At 41.8% G+C, this 25,525-nt stretch overlaps 1 protein-coding gene across 7 annotated transcripts in view; it reads right to left on the reverse strand.

Moving 5' to 3' along the window:
- PARP4 (poly(ADP-ribose) polymerase family member 4) overlaps window positions 1–25,525 on the reverse strand; it is a 2,883,551-nt gene that overhangs the window by 124,932 nt on the left and 2,733,094 nt on the right. For 6 of the 7 annotated variants that reach the window (XM_044073295.1, XM_044073293.1, XM_044073297.1 and 3 more), the window contains one exon: window positions 8,111–8,243. In XM_044073295.1, the coding sequence (XP_043929230.1) occupies window positions 8,111–8,243 (133 nt within the window). Of the gene's footprint in view, window positions 1–8,110; window positions 8,244–25,525 lie in introns of those variants that run through there. The other variant, XR_006365129.1, reaches the window with a different exon arrangement.

A 25,525-nucleotide genomic window follows, 5' to 3' on the forward strand; every position in this document is an offset into this window, starting at 1 on the left:
GACCATGGATGCTTCCCAACTACGGTAGGGGGGACATTATCTCTGAAAGATGGTACAAGGCACGTGGTCCCTGTTAGAGGCAAATCTTCACATAAATCTCTAGGAGATGAAGGCAGTCTTCCTAATGTTGACAGCTTTTCAGGATGTCCTTCCTCCAGGAGTGATATCTATCTAGACAGACAACATGTCAGGAATCTGGTACATCAACAAACAAGGGGGAACGTGCTCCTGTCTGTTGTGTTGACAAACAATGACAGTGTGGCAATGGGTGATATTTTCCAACCACTTTCTGATGGCAATGCACATTTCAGGAAGACTAACATTCTAGTGGTCAGGTTGAGCAGATCTATTCTGCTACCTCATGAGTGATCTCTCAGTCCAACAGTGGTGACACAAGTCTTTCATTAATGGGTCCACCGATGCTTCAATCATTTCCCTTCTGCCATCAATTCCAAATGCAGCAGGTTCTTTGTTTTTATTCCCCCATAAGGTGAGTCCTTAAGACATGCTCTGATCCAAGAATGACCCTCTAGTCTCCTATATGCCTTCGCACCAACTCCCCCTAATTCCAACATTTTTTACAGAAAGCATTACAATGAAAAATCAAGGTCATCCACATTGCTCCTTTTTGGCCTAGACAGGTGTGGTTTCTCCTACCTTTGGTCTCATCTTTTACACCCCTCCTTGGATGCTGGATCCGAATCCAGATGTAGTGTCTCACCCATCTGGAATGCCTCACCTGGATATTCAACTTCTAAACCTAACCACATGGCTTGTCCATCTCCAATGATGGCTGGGTCAGTCCAGGCTTTCATCCCAAGTGGTCCACATTCTTAACTCTTCTAAGAAACTGTCCACTAGGAAAGTTTACAAAAGCATATGGAAAAGATTTTCCATATGGGCTTTGCAGAGAAATCTAGATCCCTTTTCCATTCCTGTATTAGAATTCTTTGCCTCATTTTCCATAATAGAGATAATAATTCTACTGTTAAAGTTGTTAGCAGTCATTTCAAATGGTCATGTAGGAAACAAGCATGCTTCTTTACTTTCACTCAAATTATGCAAACCCTTCGTCATGGGTACTTTTCTTCTTAGACCTCCATTCACTGTCTTGCTGTAAGCCTTGACTCAAGGTCTTTTTGAACCTGCTGCCAAGATGGACCTAAAATTTCTAACTTGGAAAACCCTTTTCCTTGTAGCCATTACTACAGCCAGAAGGGTATCAGAGCACCAAGCTCTATCTTGCCAACGTCCTTACATTACATTCCACAAGGACAGATTTACTTTATGCACTAATTATTTTTTGCCTAAAGTAGCTTCACAGTCTTCACTCAGAGTATTAATTTTCCAGTCTTCTTTCTACATTTTTCAAGTAAGGGAGAATACATGCTCCATTTGTTCGAAGCACACAGACAATTAGGATTCTAACGTCATCAAACCAAACCTTTAAGGAAATCAGATCATAAGGCATGTCAAAGGTTTACTTGGGTGGTTGACTGGCTGTATCTCCTATCTTTATAAGCAACAATGCTTGACTCTACCACAACCATCAAAAGCACATTCAAAAAGATCTGTATCCATTCTTCATCTATTTTAGGGCTTCAAATTGATATTTGTGCTCCTGTCACCTTGTCTAATGTTCATACCTTCACTTCACATTAAAAATTGGATTTCCTTTCCAGAGATAGGGTGGCTTTCAGTTCTGCTGTCATTTGGAACACTAGACCACTTGTGGAACTAAGTAGTTGGGGACTCTGTCCCATTAGTTGAGGAAAGGATGGAAAAGACATAAGATATGAAAATTACATATGTACCATAATAATAAGTCTGTGTTGTCCATTTCCATCCTTCCTCTTCTTCTCTCCCCATATCCTCCTTTACCATCTCATGTAAAGTTTTTCTTCCCTTGGCTTCTGGTACGACTGTATGGCCCTGTCATTGGTACAGCATTACATACTCTTGCAGCTTCAGAGCAGATTTTTCCTTTCCTCTTTTAGTTTTCAAGTAATACACATTTATATTTTAAGTAATGTATTTTTGTAAGATTCTGGAACAAACTTGACCTGAGGTAATGTTGGGATCTGGATGGGATTATGAGTAAGGGGTGGAGCCTGAGCTATGGATCCTAAAGTCTGAAAAAGTGACTAAAGTCAGATCAGGGACCCATCAGTTGAGGAAGGACAGAAACAGACAACACAGATTGTTATGGTAAGTACATAACTTTTGTTTTCTTCTTGTGAGGAAAAATCTGCTTTAAATAACTTAGTTTCTGTGTTGCACAAGTGACTACTTATTGTTTGCAATGTGTATATGACTTTGTTGTTACTTCTCCCAAGGCTATGGCCACTGGTATTGTTTTAAGGAGGTCTCCATAGCTACAGTCTCAAAACCTCCCAGATGATGTTAAAATGGGATTTTAAATTCTCCCCTGGAGAGAGATTTAGAGTTTGGCCCCTCTACTGCAGAGATGATCAAAAAGTGTGATGAAAGGGGCAAGCTATTCCAGGAAATCTCTAGGATTTTCAGTCCTTCTTTTCCAAATTATCTAAGGGATTTTCTATCTCCTCATCCAATTTTGGCAACCCCCCCCCCCCCCCAAAAAAAAAAAAAAAAACAGAACAAGCAATCTTAACAAACTTTAAGTAAACAAATGTCTAAGAAGAAATCCCAAAGGGGGGAGGGTTCAAAATTAAGTTTCAAACCTCCCCAAAAACCAAAGACAGTCTATCAAACTCAAATGACTATTCAAGAGACCTTGCGACTCCCTCCCATCCTGGTCCCTTTTTTTCTTCCAGAAAGTCTGAATCTTTCTGTTTAGCAAATGATTGTTTCAGAAAAATGGGTTCTGAAAATCACTTATCAAGGTTAGAAATGGCAGTGGGTGGAAAGTCCTCCTTTCCTGCAAGTGGGTGGGTGGGGGGGGGGGTCATTAATCATCCTCCAGATCAGACTCTTTTATTTCCATATGTCCTTCATCACATGCTGTCCAACAGTGACAGAACCAGTCCCTTCTTCCTAGATGAGAAAGGGTTTTTATTCAAGGATGCTGTTAGTGCCAAAGAAAGAAAATGCTAGCAGACCAGTTCTGGATCTTTTTTTTCCTAAACCAGTTTGTGATAGTGCCCGAATGCAAAATTATGTCACTTCACCACCTGTTACCTCTTCTGTCAAGTTTCTTAGTAACACTAGAATTAAAAGATGCTTATCATCACAACTCTATTCATCCAGACTTGACATTTCTTAAGGTTGTGTGTGTCTGGATCACATTATCAGTTCTCTGCCTTACCCTTTGGTCTAACCACTGCATCAAGGCTTTTCACAAAGTACCTAGCTCCAGTTATGGTTCATTGCAGGCTACAGGGTATCCACATTTTTTCATATTTAGATGACTTTCTTATCACTGTAAAGTCTTTTTCAGTGTCAGGAATCTCTCTTTTGGGTGAGAAATCTCTTCCACAAGCTGGGATTCCAAAACAACATGTCAAAAGTCTTTCTTGAATCCCTCACAGAGGACTGTGTTCTTAGGATGCCAACTAAGCATGTCAGTTCAAAGAGCTTTTCTTCCACAGGAAAATATATTTTTCTAAGGTTTTCCACTCAGACTTTGGTCACTGCAAGGGAATACCTCAATATTCTGGGTATCATGACATACATGATTCTCGTGATACCACTGGCAAGACTCCACATGAGAAAGACACCGTAGTATCTATAATCTATCTGGTGCTAGCATCAAAACCCTTTACCTTTTCAAATCCCACTGTTGTGGTTTACTCTGATCTCTTCAAAAAGCTGCAAGCTTTTATAGTGAATCAACTTTATCTCATTTTCAATAGGGACAGGATTTCTTTGAGAACTAATCCACTCCCCTCTTCCCTCCCTCCTTGCTCCAAAGCAGTCACCACAGACATTTCAGACTTTGCTTGGGGAGCAGTTCAGGAGGGATAAAACTGTTGGGTTGTGGGACACCAAGGACAGATGCAAACACATAAATATCAAGGAGATTTTTACTTTGATCAAGGCATTCAACTCTCTGAACCATCTTTGGTCCCCTGAACATCTTCCAGTGGTTGCAGACAAAGCCACAGTCATGTGGTACAAAGGTGAACAAGCAGGAGGGAAACCAGGTCATACCCCCTTTGAAGACTAGCCATGTTAGCTTGGGATATAGCTTTACAGCATAATCATACTCTACAGGAATCTTTTATTCTGGCAGAGCAAAACTGTGTAGCAGACAAGTTGATCAACACCATGGCAGGCCCTCATGAATGGAAACTAATTTTTGGATCTTCCAAGATTTGATCCATCAGTGGGGACTTCCTTATGTAGACCACTTTGCCTCCTCTCTGAACAATCAGCTGGCAAGAATCTTTCTGGACTCCATGCAAGAAGGCCTGGAAGACAGATGCCTTTTCTTTTGACAGGAATGTTCTTGTATGCTTTTACACCCTTTCCACTTATAATTGGGGTACTTCTGAATATTCAGTAGGACTCCCCCAAGGTCATTGCAGTGACTCCCTTCTGGCCTAGGTAACCATGTTTCTCCCTTCTTTTGGAAGGGGCAATTACCGCAAACTTCCTCACAGACTGGATCTTCTCACAGAAGAACAGGTGTGTTTGATACACCCCAACATCAATCATCCTGAACTGATTGCTTGGATGATAAGGTCTTAACTCCATTTAGGCACCTGTTTACTGAGGACATGCAGCAGGTACTAATCGAGGCAAGAAAGCTTGCTGCTAGAAAATCATTTATTACTGGTGGCCCCTCCTTGGGATCTTAATTTTGTGTTAGAGAAGCTAACACTTGCTCCATGTGTGCCAGATAATATGCCTGACTTGAGGTTCTTAACATGGAAAACAATTTTACTGATTGCTCTGATCTCTGCAAGAAGGGTATCTAAGTTGCAAGATTTACGGTGAGTCAACTCTTCTCATTTTCAATAGGGACAGGGTTTCTCTGAGAACTAATCTTTCTTTTATGCCTAAAATGATAATCTCCATACCTGGGATATCACAGACAACTCAGGTACTATACTGACAGAACTAAATCTTTCATATCTTTGGATCAACTGTTCATTTCTTGTGAAGGTAAGAAAAAGGGACAACCTGTGTCAAGGAGGACTATTTCCAAATGGTTGTCTAAGGCCATTACCTTTTGTTATACTAAACATAACAAAACCATTCCAGGCAGGGTCAAGGCCCATTCTACCAGGGCCTTGATTCATCTACAGCTTTTTGAAATATTCTAGAAGCTGCTACTTGGTCTTCTGTACATACTTTTACAAAGCACTAAAACATTTAGTCCTTCTGTAGGTCCACATCAAGCTTTGCTAGGACATTCTCCAGGGGCTCTAAGACTTTTCTCCTTCCACCCCCCTCCTCCAAATATAGTTAGCTATGGTAGTCTACCCATACAGCTAAAAGTACTGCAGCAGTGATCAATATGATGACCATAGTACACCTGTGTAAGTTTAATTTACCATAACAGCAGATGTTCAGATGATCACTGCTGGAGCAGCTGCTCCTTCCTTCCATCCCCCTTGTTTTTTGGTGCATTTCTTATGTCAGGGTGTGACTAGCATTGTCCTTTCAGGGCTTGGTCTCCCTCTCTGCTGGAAGGAAACCTCTGAAGAGCTTTGCGCCTAAACTTGTCTTTTAGTCAGCTCAGCTCAAGCTGCTTGACAGTTTGGGCACATGGAAGGTGTTCTGAAGCTTTGGAAGCTGGCTGGCTGTTATATCCTTGGCAGAATTTATCCCATATAGCTAAGGCTAATGCATCAGTGATCATTCAAACATCTACTGTTATTGTAGTAAGTTCACCTAACACTGGGAAGCACTGAATTGTTACAATGTAAACATTAAAAGAGTGACATTCATAAGTATTTAAGTGCTATACAAATCTAGAGACTGGTGGTTTCCACGGTGGTACGGCAGTAGCATTGTTACCTCACAGCAAGAGGTTCTCCCGTTCGATTCTCGGCTTGGCTTGGGAGTGCCTTCTGTGTGGAGTCTACATGTCCTCCCCACGGTTGGGTAGTGTCCGAAAGACATGCATGCATAAATGGGCATTCCTTCGTTGAAGCTTGGGCGTTGAGCTAGCACCTCGGCATTTCGTAAAAATCTACTACCAATCATTAGTGGACTGGAGTTCCGCTGTGGTGACCCCTTACCAGGAAAAAGCCGAAAGACAAACAACAACAAATCTAGAAACTGGTACAGCATAACTGTGTTCATACTTAATGTCCTGGGGCAACATGTACAATATTACCAGGAAGATTTTGCTAAATGACATTTTCCCTATTCTCAGAGAAAAAGATGACCTCCATAGTGGAAATGCACTCTGGTTTTGAGATCATAACAATAACTACTGGTTTTGGCTTGTAGCCAATGAGCTACTATAGGACAGTATTCAGGGTATACAAGTTACAGAGATGTAGCAGTTTAAATACTGGAGAGAAAATGAGATGCATATTATTAAATGCTGTCTACACAACAGAACTATTATGGCTAGAGGTTAGAAGTACCCACTGGAGGGCACATTCAGTTTTTGCCAAAATAAGCTGATGTCTATGGCCCTTTTAGACTCAAAGGAGAGCAAGTTTCTTTGCTTACAGCAAAACTTAACTTGCATTAGTATATTACCTATAATAGTTTATACTTAATGTCTGAACAAAAGTGTTGAGTCAAACTGCAATCAGTTACGTTTTTTTTGTTGGACCTGCAAGAAGCAGACGTTAAGGGAGACCATAAACTCTCAGTGAAGGAGCACTTTTTCAGGTGTTGAGTTGTTCTAGTAAGCATGGTTGCAGTTTTGTCTGAATTAACTGCAAGCATATTCCTATATACCCACTATCAATAGTTTTTTTAAGCTGTTTTGGAATCTTTTTTTCTATAGCTGTTTCTGTCTTGCCTCATTTCCTGAGTAACAGATCATCGGCACAACTGGTTAAAACTGTGATTAGTTAAGAGCTAGGTTATTTATGAGGCATAAAAACAGAATAGAGTCTAAAACCAAAGTACTGTGGGAATCCTTTTTTATATGTAAGAACATTACAGAGAAAAGAACCTGAGGATGTATTATCCCTGGGACGGGACTGAATTCATTTAATTAGATCTTTATCAAAACCAGTTAAATGATCTACTTTTTCAAATGCTGTAACTATATCAATAGCTACCAATCCTGTTAAGTCCATCTCCATGTCGGAGTAAAATGCACGAGTGACAGAGTAAATGTCTGTCAGAGTACTGAAGCCTCCGCTTTTTCTTTTTTGACACTCACGTTCATGCCCCCCAGCTCTCCATTAACTACTTGAGACTGCTCCCACTACATTACTTAACCTTTACTATCCCTGGTTTCACACTCTGTGGCTGAGGCTGCACCAGTGAAGGAATGGAAGGGGGAAGTGGTTCAGAGCACAGGAGTCAACTATTTCATACATACTATCCTATGCAATAGGTGATATTATGAATGTCCTAAATGGACAGAGCTACTGATGCCATGAACAACACTGTACGCAATATCAGTTATCTCCATCCCATCCTGCATGATTATGCCACTGTCCCCATCAATGGGGCCATGTCAGATTGTGGAGAGAAACTGTTCCCTCCTGGAGTGACTAAGTTGACAAAAATACACAGTTTTCTCTGTCCTTCCCCAGCTCCTTCAGTCTCTATGGTCATAGTAAGGACTCCTTCCCTCTATGCCACAAGGCTGAGGATGAAGCCTTTTCTAAGCAGAACACAGAGTACGGATTTGGTCATTGAGGCAGCCCTAAAGATCAACTGCAAACACATTTAATCACCCAAATAATGACCTATATCATGGCTGGGTATTCCAGTACTGTACATCTCGGATTGCCAGATCACATCTTGAACAAGCTACAGCATGGTGACTCTTTTTTGTTAATTTCTTCTTCTTCTGTTTCTAATAAATAAATATTGGCTAAATTAATGACTGTAGAACATACTCATTGTTTAATCTATACTTTGTTGCCAATATGTATTCAACTGAGATCTGTACATTTTTTTCCAGGAACAAACGGCATCTATTTTCACATACAAGATTTGTTTGGATACTGGAGTGCACTCAAACTTCAGAACACATACATACCTGGATGTCATACTGTCATCCATTTTGAGGAGAGTTTTCAATATGATTCCTTCCAGTTGCCCAGTAAAACGAATCAGTTGCAGTATCAGAAGTGTAGCAATCAACCACTCTACTTCATTACTTGCTTTGGAACCTTAAAACGTACAATATAAAGGCAGTTAATTATATATTTGATTCAAATAAATAACTTCGCAAAACAATATAAAATTGATTATACCATACTACTGTATACTTTACTAAAATAACTGAAATATGCTATGCACAGGGTTTGAAATGCAGTAGATATACACTTTGCTGATATCTGAATGGTTTAGTTACTTGGATATTTCCTGTAACTTCAGAGAAGTATTTGATAGGTAATTTTATACCCCCTGCAGACCTCAAATAATTTTTCCTTAGGTAGATGGCAAATGTTAAAGGTGTAATAAAAAAATAAAGAGGTAACTGGGAACATAAGTTTTGGGAGTGCAATGAGTTGGCAGATTTTAAAAACTTCCTACAGAGTCCTCTATTAGAAATACTGAGTGAGCAAACGGCTGAAAGCAAAAAAAAAAAAATGATTCTTTTGAGCTGGGATACAGGGTATGAATTGCCTAGACATAGTAAGGCCTTATTACATTTAATTCTGTTGGCTGTCAAAAAAGCAATTACTAGAAAATGGAAATCAAACTCTACATCAACTGTACTTTAGGTATAGAATACTACAAAAGAGATAAAAGAACTGGAAGAGGGATCTTTAGAACAGGGAAGGAACAAATTACACAGAGCTATGCTGAGTCTGTATGTCTCTGTTCTTTCATATCTTAATATGTTTTTAACAGCAACCCGCAGGTATCAATAAGGGATGTAAGCACTACTGTCTCAGAGCAAGAAGTTTGCCGGTTTGATTCTCAGATGTGGTACCTTCTGTGTTGAGTCTGTATGTTCTGCCTTGTCCTTGTGAGTTTTTTTTTGGTACACCAGTTTCCTCCTACTTCCCAAAGACAAGCAATAGGTAAGCTCGCATTCTGAAAAATGTGCCCACAGTTGTGCATTTACTGTGACAGTATATGAGAACATGCAATTTACAACAGATCAGTGACTTATACAAAATATGTTCCAATGTCTTGTGCCCAATGGTTGTCATGATAGGCTCTGACATCCCAGTGCACTATAAAGAGTAAAATGTGTTATTGTAAAAAGGACAATGATGGACATTAAAATGTTTAAGGTAACCAAGGACCTTGTTTGCCTCAGTGATATTCTACATTATTACCAATGACCCAGATGGGTTTGACAGCAAGTAAAATAATATCATGTCCAGATTTCTGTCATATGGAAAAAAAATGACACTTGTTTTTATGATGGCATGTTTGGAAAATTAAGCTGTCCCTGTTGAATGGGACTGATAAGAAACAAGTTTACATTATGGCCAACTTCTGACTCTAGGGTAAGGACAACTGTACATTTGTTTACATTTGCATGATTAGTGACATTTGGAAGCTTGACTGTGTGTGTGTGTGTGTGTGTGTGTGTGTGTGTGCGCGAGCCCTCTTGGATCTTTATAATGTCTTTTACATGTGTTTTTATTACAAGCATAATGTAAAAAGTTAAAACCTGTTAATTACTGGCCACAGAAGATTCACATCTGGACTGATGAATATGGCCAGAGAGAATGTATATGACTTTACTGCACTTATATATGACTATCATAAACATAATACAAAAAGATAATTAGTGCTCATCATTCAGACAGGATTTATATGTGTAATGATAAAAATTAGCTTTAAGCCTGGAAATAACGAATGTGAATTTACTGTAGTATGCTAGTTTGCCACAATAAGTATGTTGGTGAATATTTAAACTTGTAGGTGATAAGGAAAGTACAGTTTTGTACCTACCATAAACGTAGATGTTTGAGTGTTCATAAAGAAGGCAGTCAGTGAGATGGGGATGCCTCTGCTGGGCAAAGATACCTACTGAAGGCTTCTGAGGACAAGAAAAAAGTTCTGGGCTGATTTGGATACCCTGAATGGGGATCCTTACTCTGCCACCACATCAGGAATGGCAAAAAGTGTATAAAAAAATGGACACTGGGAGTTAATTCAGATAATGGTAATGCAGCATGTACTGCATGTACTATGTATTAATGTGCTTTCTCCCTCCATCTAAGACTCCAGTGAGATTTGCTGAATAACCCATAAAGAAAAAAGCCTGGGATTAAGAGAATTTGTCTCAGAAGTCACACTACCCAGTCCTTTCCTAAAAATACCATCTGCACATTTGTGTTTTTGACACCACTCCTACGATGGATAATAATGTTAAAGGTCTGCAGTCCTAAACTCCATCCAAGAAACTTGTTATTCAGCTCTGATTCTGTGTAACCATTTTAAGTGATCATGGTCTGTCACTACTGTTTATGACCTACCATTCACATAGAGTTGGAGCTTAAGGCAGCCCACACAATTCCCAAACATTCCTTTTCTACAGCTGCATATGATTTTAATCTAGGTAAAGCATACTGCTAAAATAACACTACTCGAAGTTCTATCTGCTTTCAAGAAATTTGTTTGAGTACTGCCCCCAGTCCATGGTTTGAAGCACATACCTGCATGATAAACTGTCCATAACTTGGGACTGTCTAGTACAGGGGTCCACTTAAGGCCTCCTTGAGTTTCTGGAATGACTACACACAAGCTAGAATACAGATAATTTTACCTGGCCTTTTCTTACAGACAAGGTCTATGACAGGAGTGACTGTGATAATGTAATGAGGAGCAAACTTTCTTTAACATCCCATTGTCCCCTGAAATGCAATGAACTGCTTTTTGAAAACCAGTGTAGATCACGTCTGGATACCCCCCACTTTGTCAGGCTTTGATGAAATTTACATCACCCACCCAATTATCAAGGCAAGTTACTTCTGCTATTCCCATCTTGTATTTGTTTGGCTTGAGCATCAGCCATTTTTATTCTGTTTTAGGTTCATAGGTTCATACTAGGCTATCTGCCCTAGGGCATTTGCAAGCCTGGCCAGAGTGTGTTTGGCTTTTGCCACCCATTAAAATGAATTTTACTATGCCCTTTTTCAAGGTTTAGTTTACTGTGCCTCTATCTAACAGTGACAAAGAAGTGATACCCGGGGTAAACCTACAATCTCCCATCCACTCATCAAGATTCCTCTTAAAGAGAGTCAGTGAGGGACTCTGCCTAACCTGGACTGGGATTTTATTCCAGAGTGAAGGGAGCCTCTGGGTTATGAATCTGTCCCTCCAGCATGTCCTATTTATTTCTGTGCTGAGGTTCAAGTCCCTCGAGCTCATAGCTCGATGGGATTTTGATTTTCTGAGGTGCAGCATGTCCATTAATTCCGGGTTGGACATGGCTTTATACGTCAGGCACAGATCGCCTCTAAGCAGGCGGTATGCAACCGAGTAGAGCTGGAGTTTCTTTAACCAGGCAGCATATAGTATCTGTTTGAGCCCTTTGATCCTCTTGGTGAGGTACTTTTGGGGTCTTTCTAGTTGCTGCAGGTGTCTGGTAAGGTACATCCCAAAAGGGGCATTGTACTCAATTATGGGCCTGATGATGGATGAGTAAAGAGCACAATGACCTTCCCTAATCTAGATGTGAATCCCTTCATGATTAGGTGGGCTATATCGAATGTTTTTCTAACCACTTTGGCCACGTGGTTGTCAAATGAGAGATTGCTATCAACTTGGGTCCCCAGGTCCCTAATTACTTCTTCCATACTTAAAGGATTACCACCTATGTGGTAATTTGTGGGCACTTTGTTTTTGCCAAAGGGGATGACTATACACTTTTTGGCATTTAGCTTGAGGCCATTGCTCTGGCACCAGTTGTCTGTTTCTATGAGACCCTTTTGGAGGATGCTTGTGTCAGCTGGAGAGTTGATTATGGCACCCAGTTTGCAGTCATCTGCGAACTTGGTCAGCCACAGTCCTTCTGTGTTGGCCTGTACCTCCGAGAAATATATACCGAACAAGAGAGGTCCCACGACTGAGCCTTGTGGGACGCCACTTGTAACTGGTTTGGAGTCTGACATGGCTCCAGCAATTCTAACCATGTGGGTTCTGTCCTTGAGCCAGTTTGCAACCCATCTAGTGACATAGGGGTTTATATTTAAGCTGGATAGCTTATCTATGATGCCCGAGTGGGGTATTGTATCGAAGGCTTTTGCGAGGTCCAGGTAGGCTGTGTGGACCACCTTTCCCTTGTCAATGGCCTTGGTGACTGTTTCAAAGAAATCGACCAGGTTTAAGAGGCAGGATCTGCCCTTAACAAAGCCGAACTGGGTAGGATTCAGGGTCTGTAGGTCCCCAATATCTTTATTTATGAGTTCCATGATGATACTTTCCATAGCTTTGCAGACCAAGCTAGTCAGGCTTATGGGATGATAGTTTCCAGGATCCGTTGAGGTACCACCTTTGTGGAGAGGTACCAGTGTTGCTGTACGCCACTCTTTGGGTACATATCCTGTAGTAAGGCTGAGATTGAACAGTAGCTTTATGTTTGGGTTCAGCTCATCTTGGAGTTCATGTAGGACGCAGCTCGGGACACCGTCTAGTCCCATTGATGCTGTGTTTTTTGCTTTGGAGAGGGTGGTTCTTACCTGAGCATCTGAGATGTCAGGGGGGCAGCACTCTGCTGGAATAGATATTTGCTCTTTTCATGGGGAGGGGAAGGAGAAGTTTGCGCTGAACCTGTCGGCCAGGATGTTGGCAATGTCTGTGGGTTTTTTGTACCTGTCCAACATGTTGCATATATTCCAGCCAGGACTGAGTAAAAATTGCAGTAGCATCTATGTAGGCAAGATCATGTCTGCAGCCCCTGTTAGGATGCAGCCTACCAGCATCTGTAAAGTTGTTTGGTCATTTTTCAATCCAGATATTATTTTGGTGAATTCATATGGCATAAATAGGGTAACAGGTGCTACCATCTTTCTTGTTGCACATGTCACACGTACCAAGCAAAAATGCTTAGTGAAATCAGTAGTGTTCAGATAATTTGCACCACATCTGTCGGGGCATGGGGTAAGCATCAAATCTGTGTGGCTGTTTTAATTTCTGGTAGTCTATAAAGAATGTAGTATTCATATAATTTTTTGCACTCACAATGCTGGTTTTCCTCCAAGGGTACTGAATTCATGGACTACCCCCAGATATAACATTTCCTGCAATATGGTTTGATTTTTCTTAATCCAGGATAGCTTAGTTCATTTCTGCATTTCTCTTCTGAAAGAACAGTAACAATTTTACAAGCTTACTGCAGTTTTTATCAACTCTAATTTTCTTGAACCACAGGCACAATACAGTAAACAATGTCATGTCACACATTTTCTCTCAGGCCGCATAGAATGTCTTAAGTGAGAGGTGCCCTTCCCAATTTACCTTTTGGAACACTTACCCAACCTTCACTAGGGAATACTTTTTCATTAAAGAATTGCATCTCCACCACACCCAGGATACAGATTTAGACACTATTACTCCACTTTTCAGCCTTATTTCAACCAAGACACTGGTCAGATGTTGGCTGAAGCTGTATAGGTGAACACACTTGTCACTGTGCTGGTGTACTGACCCTACAACTTACCATTAATATAAGTGAAAAATAGACCTTGATTGGGGCAAACATATGGTAAGAAGCAGAAGTCAGGCATTTGAAAGTTACTTGAAATGTGTGGCAGCAAGCTCAACACTTCCTACCCAGAAAGAGAAAACTTCAACCCTTTCTGAGCCACAAGCACATTAACCATTTTGAATGCCAGATATAATACATTACATATTGTTTTCTCTAGAATAATCATGCTTAGGAAATCTTCACACCAACACGGACAATACAAACCTTGTAAGAAGACTATACTCAAGAAATGTTTCCCTCTTCATATCAGTACCTCCAGAGGTACTTCAGCCTTCCATATTAGAAGGTTCAATATCTGCTTTAAAAATCCTTTAGCAGCAGATTCCCCACCTATTGGAAAAGTGGGTGCCCCTCCGCCCATTGTTGTTTCTACATTACAAAAAAAAGTACAGTTTTGTACCTACCATAAATGTAGATGTTCGAGGATCCACATTGCTGCAGTCCTAACCATTGGGTAGTCCGCTGTCCAGTCGGCCCGAATACCAAAGTATATGGCTGACGTCGGTCAGGGCGCATTAGACTGACGTCAGTACGTCAGGGTACTAATGCGCATGACCGACGTCATATCCTCAGTCTTTTCTTGCCCCAGATGTCAGAAGACCCTGAAAAGATAAGGCCAAAAACCAAAAACTCCCAAAATACCTGCACCAAAAAATATATATACAATATATACACAATCAGCAGAATATAACCTCACCAACACAACCACCCCTAAACACAGAGGGGAAGGAGGGAGGGTAAATTGGACTGCAGCAATGTGGATCCTCGAACATCTACATTTATGGTAGGTACAAAACTGTACTATGTTCTTCATTCCACATTGCTGCAGTCCTAACCATTGGGTAGAATCCCAAAGCAGAGGTAAGGGAGGCTGGCAAATCATAAGGAAGCAGGAACTGACAACATGCCTTGCAAAATAGCTGTGGCAAAACCAGCCCTAGACTTAGAGTAGAGAGGAAGGTGATAATGCTTACAGAAAGTATGCACTGAACTCCAAGTAGCTGCCTCCAAAATATCCTTAGTTGCCACCCCCCTTAGAAATGCTGTGGAAGTGGCAGTAGCCCTAGTGGAATGAGGCCTAATCCCAGCTGGAATCTCCTTGCCATGATGGGAATAACAAAAAGTAATGCAACACCCAATCCACCTAGAAATAGTTTGTTTTGACACAGGCTTGCCCTTTGAACTCAAAGCAAAAGAAACAAACAACTGCTGAGACTGCCTAAAATCCTTAGTCCTGCTCAAATAATAACGCAATAGCCTGTGTACGTCTAAAGTGTGCAAAATCTTTTCCTTTATTTTGGGGATCTGCATAAAAGGTAGGCAAATGAATAGTTTGGTTTAAAGCCACACTAGAAACCACCTTAGGCATAAAGGAAGGATTAGTACGTAAAGATACCCTATCCTTATGAAAAATCAAAAGGCTCCACTGCCATAAGGGCCTGCAACTCAGAAACCCTTCTTGCAGAAGTAATGGCCAACAAAAAAGCAGTCTTCCATGACAAGTATTTCAATTCAGCAGTAGCCGAGGCTCAAAAGGTTGTAGAGTAAGTTTCTCCAACACAAAATTGAGATCCCAAGCAGGAGTAGGAGCTCTACGTGGGGGTCTTATATTCTTTGCCCCTCTAAGAAATTGCTTGAACAAAGGATGCAAAAACAATGGTGGGTCACAATCATAGTGAGCTGAAATTGCTGCAGCATGAATCTTAATGGAAGAGAAAGACAAACCTTTGTCCAGTAACTCAGTAAGATATTGAAGAGCCACACTCAAATTTGGCTCAGTAATCTCCAAATTGTTTGCTGCATTCCAAAACAAAAATCTCTTCCATTTTTCTGCGTACACTTTCCTTGTACTAGGTCTTCTGGCTTCCATAATCACATTTAAAACTTGTTGAGGAAGCTGAGACCTGCTGTCTTTCAAAACAGAATATGCCAGGCTGTTAGATGTAGAGAGTGAAGCTTGACATTGAGCAGATGACCGTCCCTCTGAGACAACAGGTGTGGAATCAAGGGTAAAGGCCATGGAGGCTTCCTTACCAGACTCCTCAGTAATGGGTACCAGTGCTGCGAGGCCAATCTGGAGCTATTAAAATCATCCTTGGCTTGTCTTGTCTGACCTTTAGAAGCACCTTTGGAAGAAGAGGCAGAGGTGGAAAGGCATACACATGAAGATTTTTCCAACTGAAAGAAAGAGCATCCACTTTCCAAGCTGTGTGATGAAATCCCTTGTGCAAAACTTTGGCAGCTGGTGGTTTAGTGGAGAAGCGAACAGATCTATGTCTGGAGTTCCCCATGACACTGTCAATTTTGAAATACATGAAGATCCAGTTTCCACTCGTGGGGATCCATGATTTGTCTGCTTAATACATCTGCTAAGGAGTTCTGTGCTCGGCAGAAACCTTGCCTGAAGAGTTAGTTGCAGACTGAGCGCAGTCTCCCATAAAATCATTGCTTGTCTGCACAGTGGGTAAGAATGTGTTCCCCCTTGTTTGTTGATGTACCACATGACAGTTGTGTTGTCTGTTAGAATCAACACCTGCCCTGGAAGAAGTAACTCCTTGAAAGCAATTAATGCAAACTGAACTGCTAACATCTCTTTCATATTGATATGTAGATGCTGTAGTCTGGCAGGCCACTTGTCTTGTATCCACTTTCCATTTAGATGAGCTCCCCAAGCAATATCTGAGGCATCTGTCGTTAGAATCTGACTTGCCTCTGGCGGGTCACAGAGAGTCCCTTGTTTAGGTGACATTCCTGAGCCCACCACAAAAATTCCTTTTGAATGCAAGGTATTATTTGAATGACAGTGTCCAAATCCTGGCAGTGCTGTGTCCACAGATTTTTGAGATACCATTGTAGCTTCCTCATATGCAGTTTGGCATTGGGAAGCACCAGAATACAAGATGCCATGAACCCTAAGGCTTGAAGGACTGTCCTTGCAGTCAGCCCGGACTGAAGAGATAGATGATGAAAGTAACTGAAAAGATTCTTTTGTTTGTCCGGGGTTAAAAAGGCCATCTGGGCTGCTGTATTCAGTCTCACACCCAGAAAGCACATGTCTTGAGAGGGTACTACACTGGACTTTATTTCGTTCACAGAATACCCTAGGCATCTTAGCACTGCTATGACATATTCCAGATGCTGTAGAAGATCTTCTTTTTCTTGAGCCAGAATCAGGCAGTCGTCCAAGTAAGGATAGATTTGGATCCCTTTTAGCCTGAAGTAAGCTATCACTGGAGCCAGAACCTTTGTGAATACTCTGGGCGCAGTAGATAAGCCAAAGGGCAATGCAGAGAACTGATAATGAGAATTTCCAGCTCGAAAACGCAGATACTTCCTGCAACTCAGTCTTATTGGCACATGAAGGTAAGCTTCCTTGAGATCTAAAGTTACCATCCAGTGATCTTTGCCCAGCAGAGGTAAAAGCTGTTGTAACGTCTACATTTTGAACTTGGGAATGTCCAGATAAGTGTTGAGGATAGATAAATCCAGAATTGGTCTCCACGTGTTCCCCTTCTTTGGTACTAGGAACAGGCGAGAATAAAATCCTAGGCCCCTTTCCGGCACAGGAACTGACTGAATGGCCCCTATTTGGAGCAACAGAGAAATTTGCTTGTGAGCCTCTGTTCTTTGAAGAAGAGGAATGTCTGGCATGCCTTTGAAAGGAGGCAAGGTATGGAAATAAAACCTGTAACCGTGGTGAATAATATCCAGAACCCATCTGTCTTGGGTAATTAAATCCCAATTTTCTTTGAAAAGAGACAGCCTTCCTCCCAAAAGTGCTGCCAGGCGAGAACGTACTGGCAGCGGAAAAGGCAGGTCATTGGGTCTGCTTACGAAAGGACTGACCCCTGCCCTCACCAGAAGTCTGAGCAGGGGAACTCCCTGTCCTAGGCCTAAAAGAACCCTGAGCTCTGCCCCTACCACGTCTAGACCTACCCCTAGACTGGGAATCATAAGCAGGATAAGTCCATCCCTTAGTAGGCCAATTTCTACTAAACTTGGAGGCTGCACCTGCAAAAATCTTTAACAGTTTGCATAGACTTTGCCTTGTCCTGCATTTTCTTACGTACTGCTACCACAGGCGAACCAAACAACACATCAGACTGTAAAGGAGCATCCAAAATCCTTGTCTTAACATGCTCAGCTAAATTCTGATCTCTCAGCCAGGCGTGCCTCTGAAGAACAGAACCAGTGGCAGCCACCCTGGAGGAGGCCTGCACAGCATCAAAACCACACTGCAAGGAATGTTTACCCACCTGTTCAGACACATGAACTAAATCCTGCAACTCTTTACACTCAATACCTTCAGCCAGAGCATCCACCTTAGATTTCAACTGTGAAAGAAGATAATTCTGATATTTTAACATGTGAAACTGACAATTCAACGCCCTCATGGCTAAAGTGGAAGAAGTATACACTTTCTTTCCCCATCTATCCAAAGCCCTTGCCTCTTTATCAGGAGGGACAGGATTTTTAACAACTGAGGCCTTCACACCTTTAGGCCCCTGAGAGACAGTTTCTGGGTCTGCCCTAGGACTCTTAAAAGATACTTATGAGCTTCAGGCACCCTATAATACCTATCCGGTTTAACTGGGGCAGGAGGCAAAGAATCAGGATTCAGGGAAGCCTCTGCAAACACATCTTCCACCACATTCAAAACAGGAGGTATAGCTAAAGGCCTATGCTGGGGTAAAAACAAGAATTCCCTAAGCCTTTTCCTGGAATCAGAGAAATCTTGACCTTCCCATTTAAAATGCTCCCTCATGGAATGCAGAGTCTCTGAAAATGAAAAATCCTCAGGAGGAGAAGCAGAAGGAGTAGAATCATCCACATCAGAATCAGAATAAGGAGGGTACTCCTGCAAGTCTTCAGCCGAAGACTCAAGCCTCGAGCATTGCTCAAAACTCTCAAACTCAGGTTCCACCCTAGGCCTCTTATCAGGAGGGGGCATAGAACCCCTAATCATAGTAATCAAATCCTCTGCCATTTTAAGCATATGTTTCTTAGGCAAAGATCCTGAAGCACTAGGAGAAACCCCCACAGAAGCTAAACTTGGCCTGCCCCTCAAAGAAGCCTTGGAAACTGAAGGGGAGGCTCTAACCACCTTAGGAAGAGGGAAGAACAGCCACCTGAGAAGCTCCCTCAGCCTGGCCTACTTCCTGAGAGGATACATCCTGTAACAGTAAAGTCTCTCCCTGAGACTCCAAAGAGACACCTGGCAAAACCTCCGGCTCCACTGAGCCTTCCAAAGAACCGTCGTCTGGGACTGTCGGTTCCTCCACCCTAGGCTTTGCTGCTTTATCTTTGCGTTTTTAGCGAAGCCGGTCGGAGCATCCGACGGCATTTTATAATTACAACGCTTCCCAAACACTAACCTGGCACAGTCTAACCTTCTTTTAATAGTGCGTTTGTTAAATCTAGCACAAGAGCGGCATCCAACAACGCTGTGTTCAGGCCCTAAACAAGGTATACACAAAGTATGGTAATCCCTATGAGGTATCTGTTTCCCACAAGAAATACAGTTATTCACTTTTTCTGACATCCGGTTAAATACTGAGGCAAGAAAAAACCAAAATATTCCCCAACGGGGTACTTAGCCAACTTTGATTCGGTCTGAAACTCTGACTTCAGAAACTTTCAGAACGCCAACCTGCACTCGCAAAATTGCTTCTGCATCGGACCATGCGGCAAAAAAGACTGAGGATATGACGTCGGTCATGCGCATTAGTACCCTGACGTACTGACGTCAGTCTAATGCGCCCTGACCGACGTCAGCCATATACTTTGGTATTCGGGCCGACTGGACAGCGGACTACCCAATGGTTAGGACTGCAGCAATGTGGAATGAAGAACATCAGACATCCTAGGCTAATACTGGACTTTAATGAATTGAACTTAGCTGTCCATTTTGCAAAAACTCCAGTGTGCTTACTGATCAGGTATTGCTCTCATATTCCTTGTTAACTCAGAATGGGGTACTGGTTCTACTTCAGAGATCTGTAAAAAAAGTTTATCCCCAGCCCAGCTCACCATAAGGGCAGTCTATTTTGTTCCTTGCCATTTTTCAGCTTTCCAGTGACCTCAAGCCAATCATCCCTATTCATTCTCCTGAAGTAGTAGGGGCAAAGCTGTGAACCCCTGATGATACCACACTGCATGGTTGAGGCCTTTCTTTTTTTAATTTTTCCCTTGGTTGTAGCTCCACCCTGACACAGAGTTCAGTGATCTCATTGAGCAAAAGTACATGTGTTCCTTTCTGGATATTTTTCAGAGCACTCAGAGATCTCCCAAACAAGTGAAATGTCTGCTCCTACAAGCCTCAATGGCCTCCACTAAAGGACAGCTGAGGCAGGAAGACAAAATTCCTAGATCTTAACAGAATGGAGAGCTGGCTATGCACTAACTAATTTTCCCTCTTTTCTTCTGGCATTCTGGTATCTTATTGCTAACAAAAGTTCAGTATCACTCAGCCAGTTAAGACCTTATCCTTTAGCTCATCCTTTGCACTGCTTATCTTCACCAAATGAATACGTTGTTTATCTGTGGGACTATACTAAATCAAGGGATGCATGTATATTTTCCTGTATGTTTGTGACCAGCTCATTGTAGCACTGTATGAAATGGAGTTGATATGGTGATGGGAAGACCTACATTTTGTTGAGTATTGATATAATGTGCCTCAGAGCATCAAAGCCAGAAGACAGCTGTGTTCCTATAGTCAGCATTTCAGTATGTAAGACTTTGCTATGATGTTAATTTTAATTTGTGGGAGTTGGAGACGGTAGGTTTTATTTTTGTTTTCCACATTTTTCTCTCTTTCCAGAATTTGCAAGACCTTTGTGTTGGTATATATAGAGACTGAAGATGTCTGTGTGGGTGCTTGCCTCCATATTATTAGGGTGTACAGGGGGCTTGCCTCTCAGAAGAAAAAATAGTTTTGTGAGTTGCGCAACATTCAGGAGTGTCACTGTTTTGAATGCATCATATTCCGATGTTTTAGTTACAGTTGATCATGTGACGATTCAGATTAAAGCTGTTGATTGAAGCAGACTGTGATTAATTGCAGTAACTCATTTCACTAGAGCAAGACTTTGTCATTCTCTACATTTTAACATAAACAAGTCACAAGTGTTTACTGAGTAAGTGAAACGATTCCAGTTACCTCTTTTTAGTCACAGCCAAGAGTGCATATAGAAATAAAAGATTAGCAGTGCATTACATGAATAACTATACAACATAACTGAATTTTTAAATACATTTGTATGTACAAGTATGTGTACAAACACAAAATACTTACACAAAACACATTCATGAACTGCTAAGCTTAATCCCATATATTTACAGTATACTGGCCAGAGTTATATTTTAGCATCCAGTGCCATTCCCTGATTTGGTGCCCCCATCAACTGTAAAACCAAAAAGGACAAAACAGGGTCCTCTGCCCTAATAACCGCAATAAAGCACATCAGTTATGATGTCGGGGGGGGGGGGGGGGGCTCTTCTGTTGTTTTAAACTGTAGCAACTGCTTGCTACATTCATAAGAGTGGTAAAGTGCTTGAATTTTGAAGTCCTGGGACTGGATTTTCTGGAAAAAAACAACAACTTTTTTCCTTTTAAACTGTAGACTGCCTGCTACGCTTGTAGCAAGCAGCTGTTACAGCTTATGCCACACATGTTGTGGTAAAGCACCTTTAGTTTAGACTGCTAATACAATACCACCATTTAACTGGTTGTAATGCAGTGAAGACCATTCGGCATTTGCCAACTGAGCCCTGTAACACTCTGCACCCGGGAGTGACTGCCCCTTTCACCCTACCCTAGCTATGCTCTTGATACTGGCAATGACAGTTAGATTGTCTTTTAATAACTTGGAAATGCAGTAAGATTTATTACAAACCTGTTGTGAGGGAAAGTCCATTCCACAGTCTAGATCTGTAGCAGGAGTAGCTTCTGTACAAAGCCAGGTGGGGCTGCAAAGAACAGCTATTTTCATGGGGGTTAACTATAATAGACTGGGGCTACAGTTAAACATGGTTACAATTTTAAATAAATTACTGGTTATAAATGACTGCAAATACTAAGTAATTTTCCAGCAGTAGTCTTCCTGTTCAAAATATGGGCCAGTACTAGTTTGAAAAATAATTCATTTCAGACATGTGAAGTGGTTCCAGTATGATACCACAAAACTCTATACCTCTAAATACAGAACTGTTCTGCCCTAATTATGTGAAGTTACTTACTCAAGTACACGTGATGCAACCACTTGTGGTCAGACAAGACTTTCATACAATGACAACACATAAAAGCTAAAGAAAAGGGACAACCTACCCTACCCCTCTGTTTATTATTCGCTGTACAAGGTCAATGCAGTTCTGAGAAGTAATCATTTAAAACATGACAAAATCCATAACTCTTTGGAAATGCCGTGATACAGTCCTTATGAATTATTACAGTCTGTACCTAGAAGCATCTCCTCAGCCTGTAAACATTACAACTTATTTTCATCTTATATGAGTTTTTTGGAGTGGTGCAGATACCAGAAACAGAACTGGCATCAGAAGGGCTTGCAGATGAAGTTCAGTTAAAAATAATCAAGAAGGATGACCAAGGTGACAGTTCTGTTATTTCATGGGGTGAGACGGCCAATAACTTTTTCAGAAGTGATGAGGATGGTAATGTGGAAAAGGAACCAGATAATGCTGCAGCAGAGAATGCAGCAGTGATGGAAAGTAAAACAGAAAAGCAGCAACAAATTGAGAAGATATCTAGTTTTGTACCAGAGGATAATGTAGTAACTAAAACAAATGCAGCAGTGACAGCAGGCAGAAAAGGAGAGCAGCGACAAACTGTTAAGTAAAACTGTTTTTAAAAAGAAGGAAAGACCAACTGCAAGAATAAGAACAAATAAACAGATATTATCCATAGAACAATTTGGTAACTGCTCTGGGTTTTAAAGCTCAATAAATTCAGTCGTTCGGACATATCGGGACAGACTTTTTGTAACTTAACATTTGAAATGATGGATTGATGATGACATTTCTGGAACTGTATACCAAAACAAAAGACATTTATCAATGGAACCATTCTTTGTTTTTTAGTGGCAACTTAAATGTTAAAAAAGGTTACTTTGCAGTTTAGAACTCATGAACTTTAAGAAGGCACTGTTAAAAAATGCATGCAGGGTCTGTGTAAAACTGTTGATAATATTGTGAGAGTTAGAGATGACAGAAATTTACTGAAATGAAGGGTGAAGGTTGGATGCTGTTCTGAAATGTGAAAAAAAAAACATGGTGAAGCACCTGCCAAGTAATATTTTTTGGCTAGTCATAGAGGGACATTAAGATAAGCTGGATAGGCTAAATCATGTTCCTGTTATAGGGACTTTTTTCATTTAATTAATGATTGTGACAAGGTACAATGTAACTGGTGTGGGAAGAAAGAAACACCGAGGTGGAAAGTTTCAAATCCCTCATGCTAAAGGATAATGCTGCCCAAGCTGCAAAATCCTTCACTAATGCACTCTATTTGCACCTACAAGAATGCATGGATCTTGCTATCCCAAGCAAAACCAAGACTCACTCCTCCAAAGAAAGGAAACCAGTCTGGTGGACCCCTGCCATAAACAAGCTATACAACAGAAGGAGGAAACTAGCAAGAAAAGAGTAAAATCCCAAGAGGGGAAGACATCCCTGATCAGTATCAGCAAGAAACTACGATCCCTCATAAAATCATCCAAGGCTAGCTTCGAAAGAAAAACTGCCACGGACTCCAAAGATAACCACAAGGCAATCTTTAGCTATGTCAAGAATCTAAGTGGCAATTCCCAGATCTGCTCGAAGTTAGTGCAGAATGGCACAAAATACACTGAACCGACCGATATCACCAACATCCTGGCAGACAGGTTCAGTGCGAACTTCACCCCCCTCTCACCCCAAAAAGGGCCCATAACCATACCAGAAAAATGTAGTGCCCCTGAAATCACAGACACACAGGTTAAAACACCCCTTTCCAAATCCAAAAACACAGCATCAATGGGACTGGACGGTGTACCAGGCTGCGTCCTACACAAGCTCAAAGATGAACTAACCCCTCACCTAAACACAATGTTCAAACTCAGCCTCTCCACAGGCTACGTGCCCATAGAGTAGCGCACAGCAACGGTTACTCCTCTCCACAAAGGTGGAGCCACAAGAGACCCCGGGAACTATCGCCCTATAAGCCTGACTAGCTTGGTCTGCAGGGCTATGGAGTGTATCATCATGGATCTCATTAACAGAGATATTGGGAACCTCCAAACACTAGATCCTTCCCAGTTCGGCTTTGTTAAGGGCAGATCATGCCTCCTAAACCAGGTGGACTTCTTTGAGACAGTTACCAAGGCTATAGATGAGGGAAAGGTGGTCCACACAGCCTACCTAGACCTCATAAAGGCCTTCAACACCATTCCCCATTCTGGTATTATAGACAAGCTCACCTGGTGGACTTCTTTGAGACAGGTACCAAGGCTATAGACGAGGGAAAGGTGGTCCACACAGCCTACCTAGACCTCATAAAGGCCTTCGACACCATTCCCCATTCTGGTATTATAGACACGCTCACCAGCCAGAACATAAACCCCTATGTCACGAGATGGGTTGCCAACTGGCTCATAGACAGAACCCACATGGTAAGAGTTGCAGGAGATAGGTCGGACTCTAAACCGGTTACAAGTGGCGTTCCCCAGGGCTCAGTCCTAGGACCCCTCCTGTTCGGCATATACTTCTCAGAGGTACAGGCAAGCACAGGAGGACTATGGCTAACCAAGTTCGCAGACGACTGCAAACTAGGGGCTATAATTGACTCTCCAGTTGACACAGGCATCCTTCAAAAAGGTCTCTGAGACAGATACCTGGTGTCAAAACCATGGACTCAAGCTAAATGCCAAAAAGTGCACAGTCATCCCCTTTGGAAAAAACAAAGTACCCACAAACTACCACATAGGTGGTAGCCCCCTAAATACAGGTGACAAAATAAGGGATCTGGGGACCCAAGTACATAGTAATCTCTCCTTTGATAATCACATTGCCAAAGTGGTTAGAAAATCCTTCTAGGTGGCCCACCTAATCACAAAAGGGTTTGCATCCAGATCAAAAGAGGTCATTGTGCCCCTCTACGCATCACTCATCAGGCCCACCATAGAGTACAATGCCCCATTTGGGATGTACCTTACAAAACACCTGCAACAGCTGGAAATACCACAAAAGTACCTCACCAAGAGGATCAATGGCCTCAAACAGATGCACTATGCAGCTTGACTGAAGAAACTCCAGCTGTACTTCGTTGCATACCGCCTACTCAAAGGTGATCTTTGCCTGACATACAAGGCTATGTCCAACCCAGAATTGATGGACATGCTCCACCTAAAGAAAACCATATCCCCTCAAGTCACACGCTCTAAGGATCAAAACCTCACCACAACAATAAATAGGATGTGCTGGAGGGATAGATTCCTGTCCCAGAGACTTCCCTTGCTCTGGAACAAGATTCCAGTTTACATTAGGCAGAGCTCCTCACTACCACTCTTCAAGAGAAACCTTGACGAGTGGATGGGAAACAGGAAGCTTACCCCAGGGATCACGTCAGTGGCTCTGCTGGACAGAGGCACAGGGAACTAATCTAAGGGGGTGGCGAAAGCCAACACATTCTGGCTAGGCTTATAAATGCTTTTGGGCAGATAGCCTAGTACCTACCTTTGAACCTAAATCCAAGGGAAAATTTACCAGAAGAAGTGACTG

This window comes from Protopterus annectens, chromosome 5.part1 (genome assembly GCF_019279795.1).
Source record: "Protopterus annectens isolate FY-2018-M chromosome 5.part1, PAN1.0, whole genome shotgun sequence".
In the NCBI taxonomy this organism is placed as follows: domain Eukaryota; kingdom Metazoa; phylum Chordata; order Ceratodontiformes; family Protopteridae; genus Protopterus; species Protopterus annectens.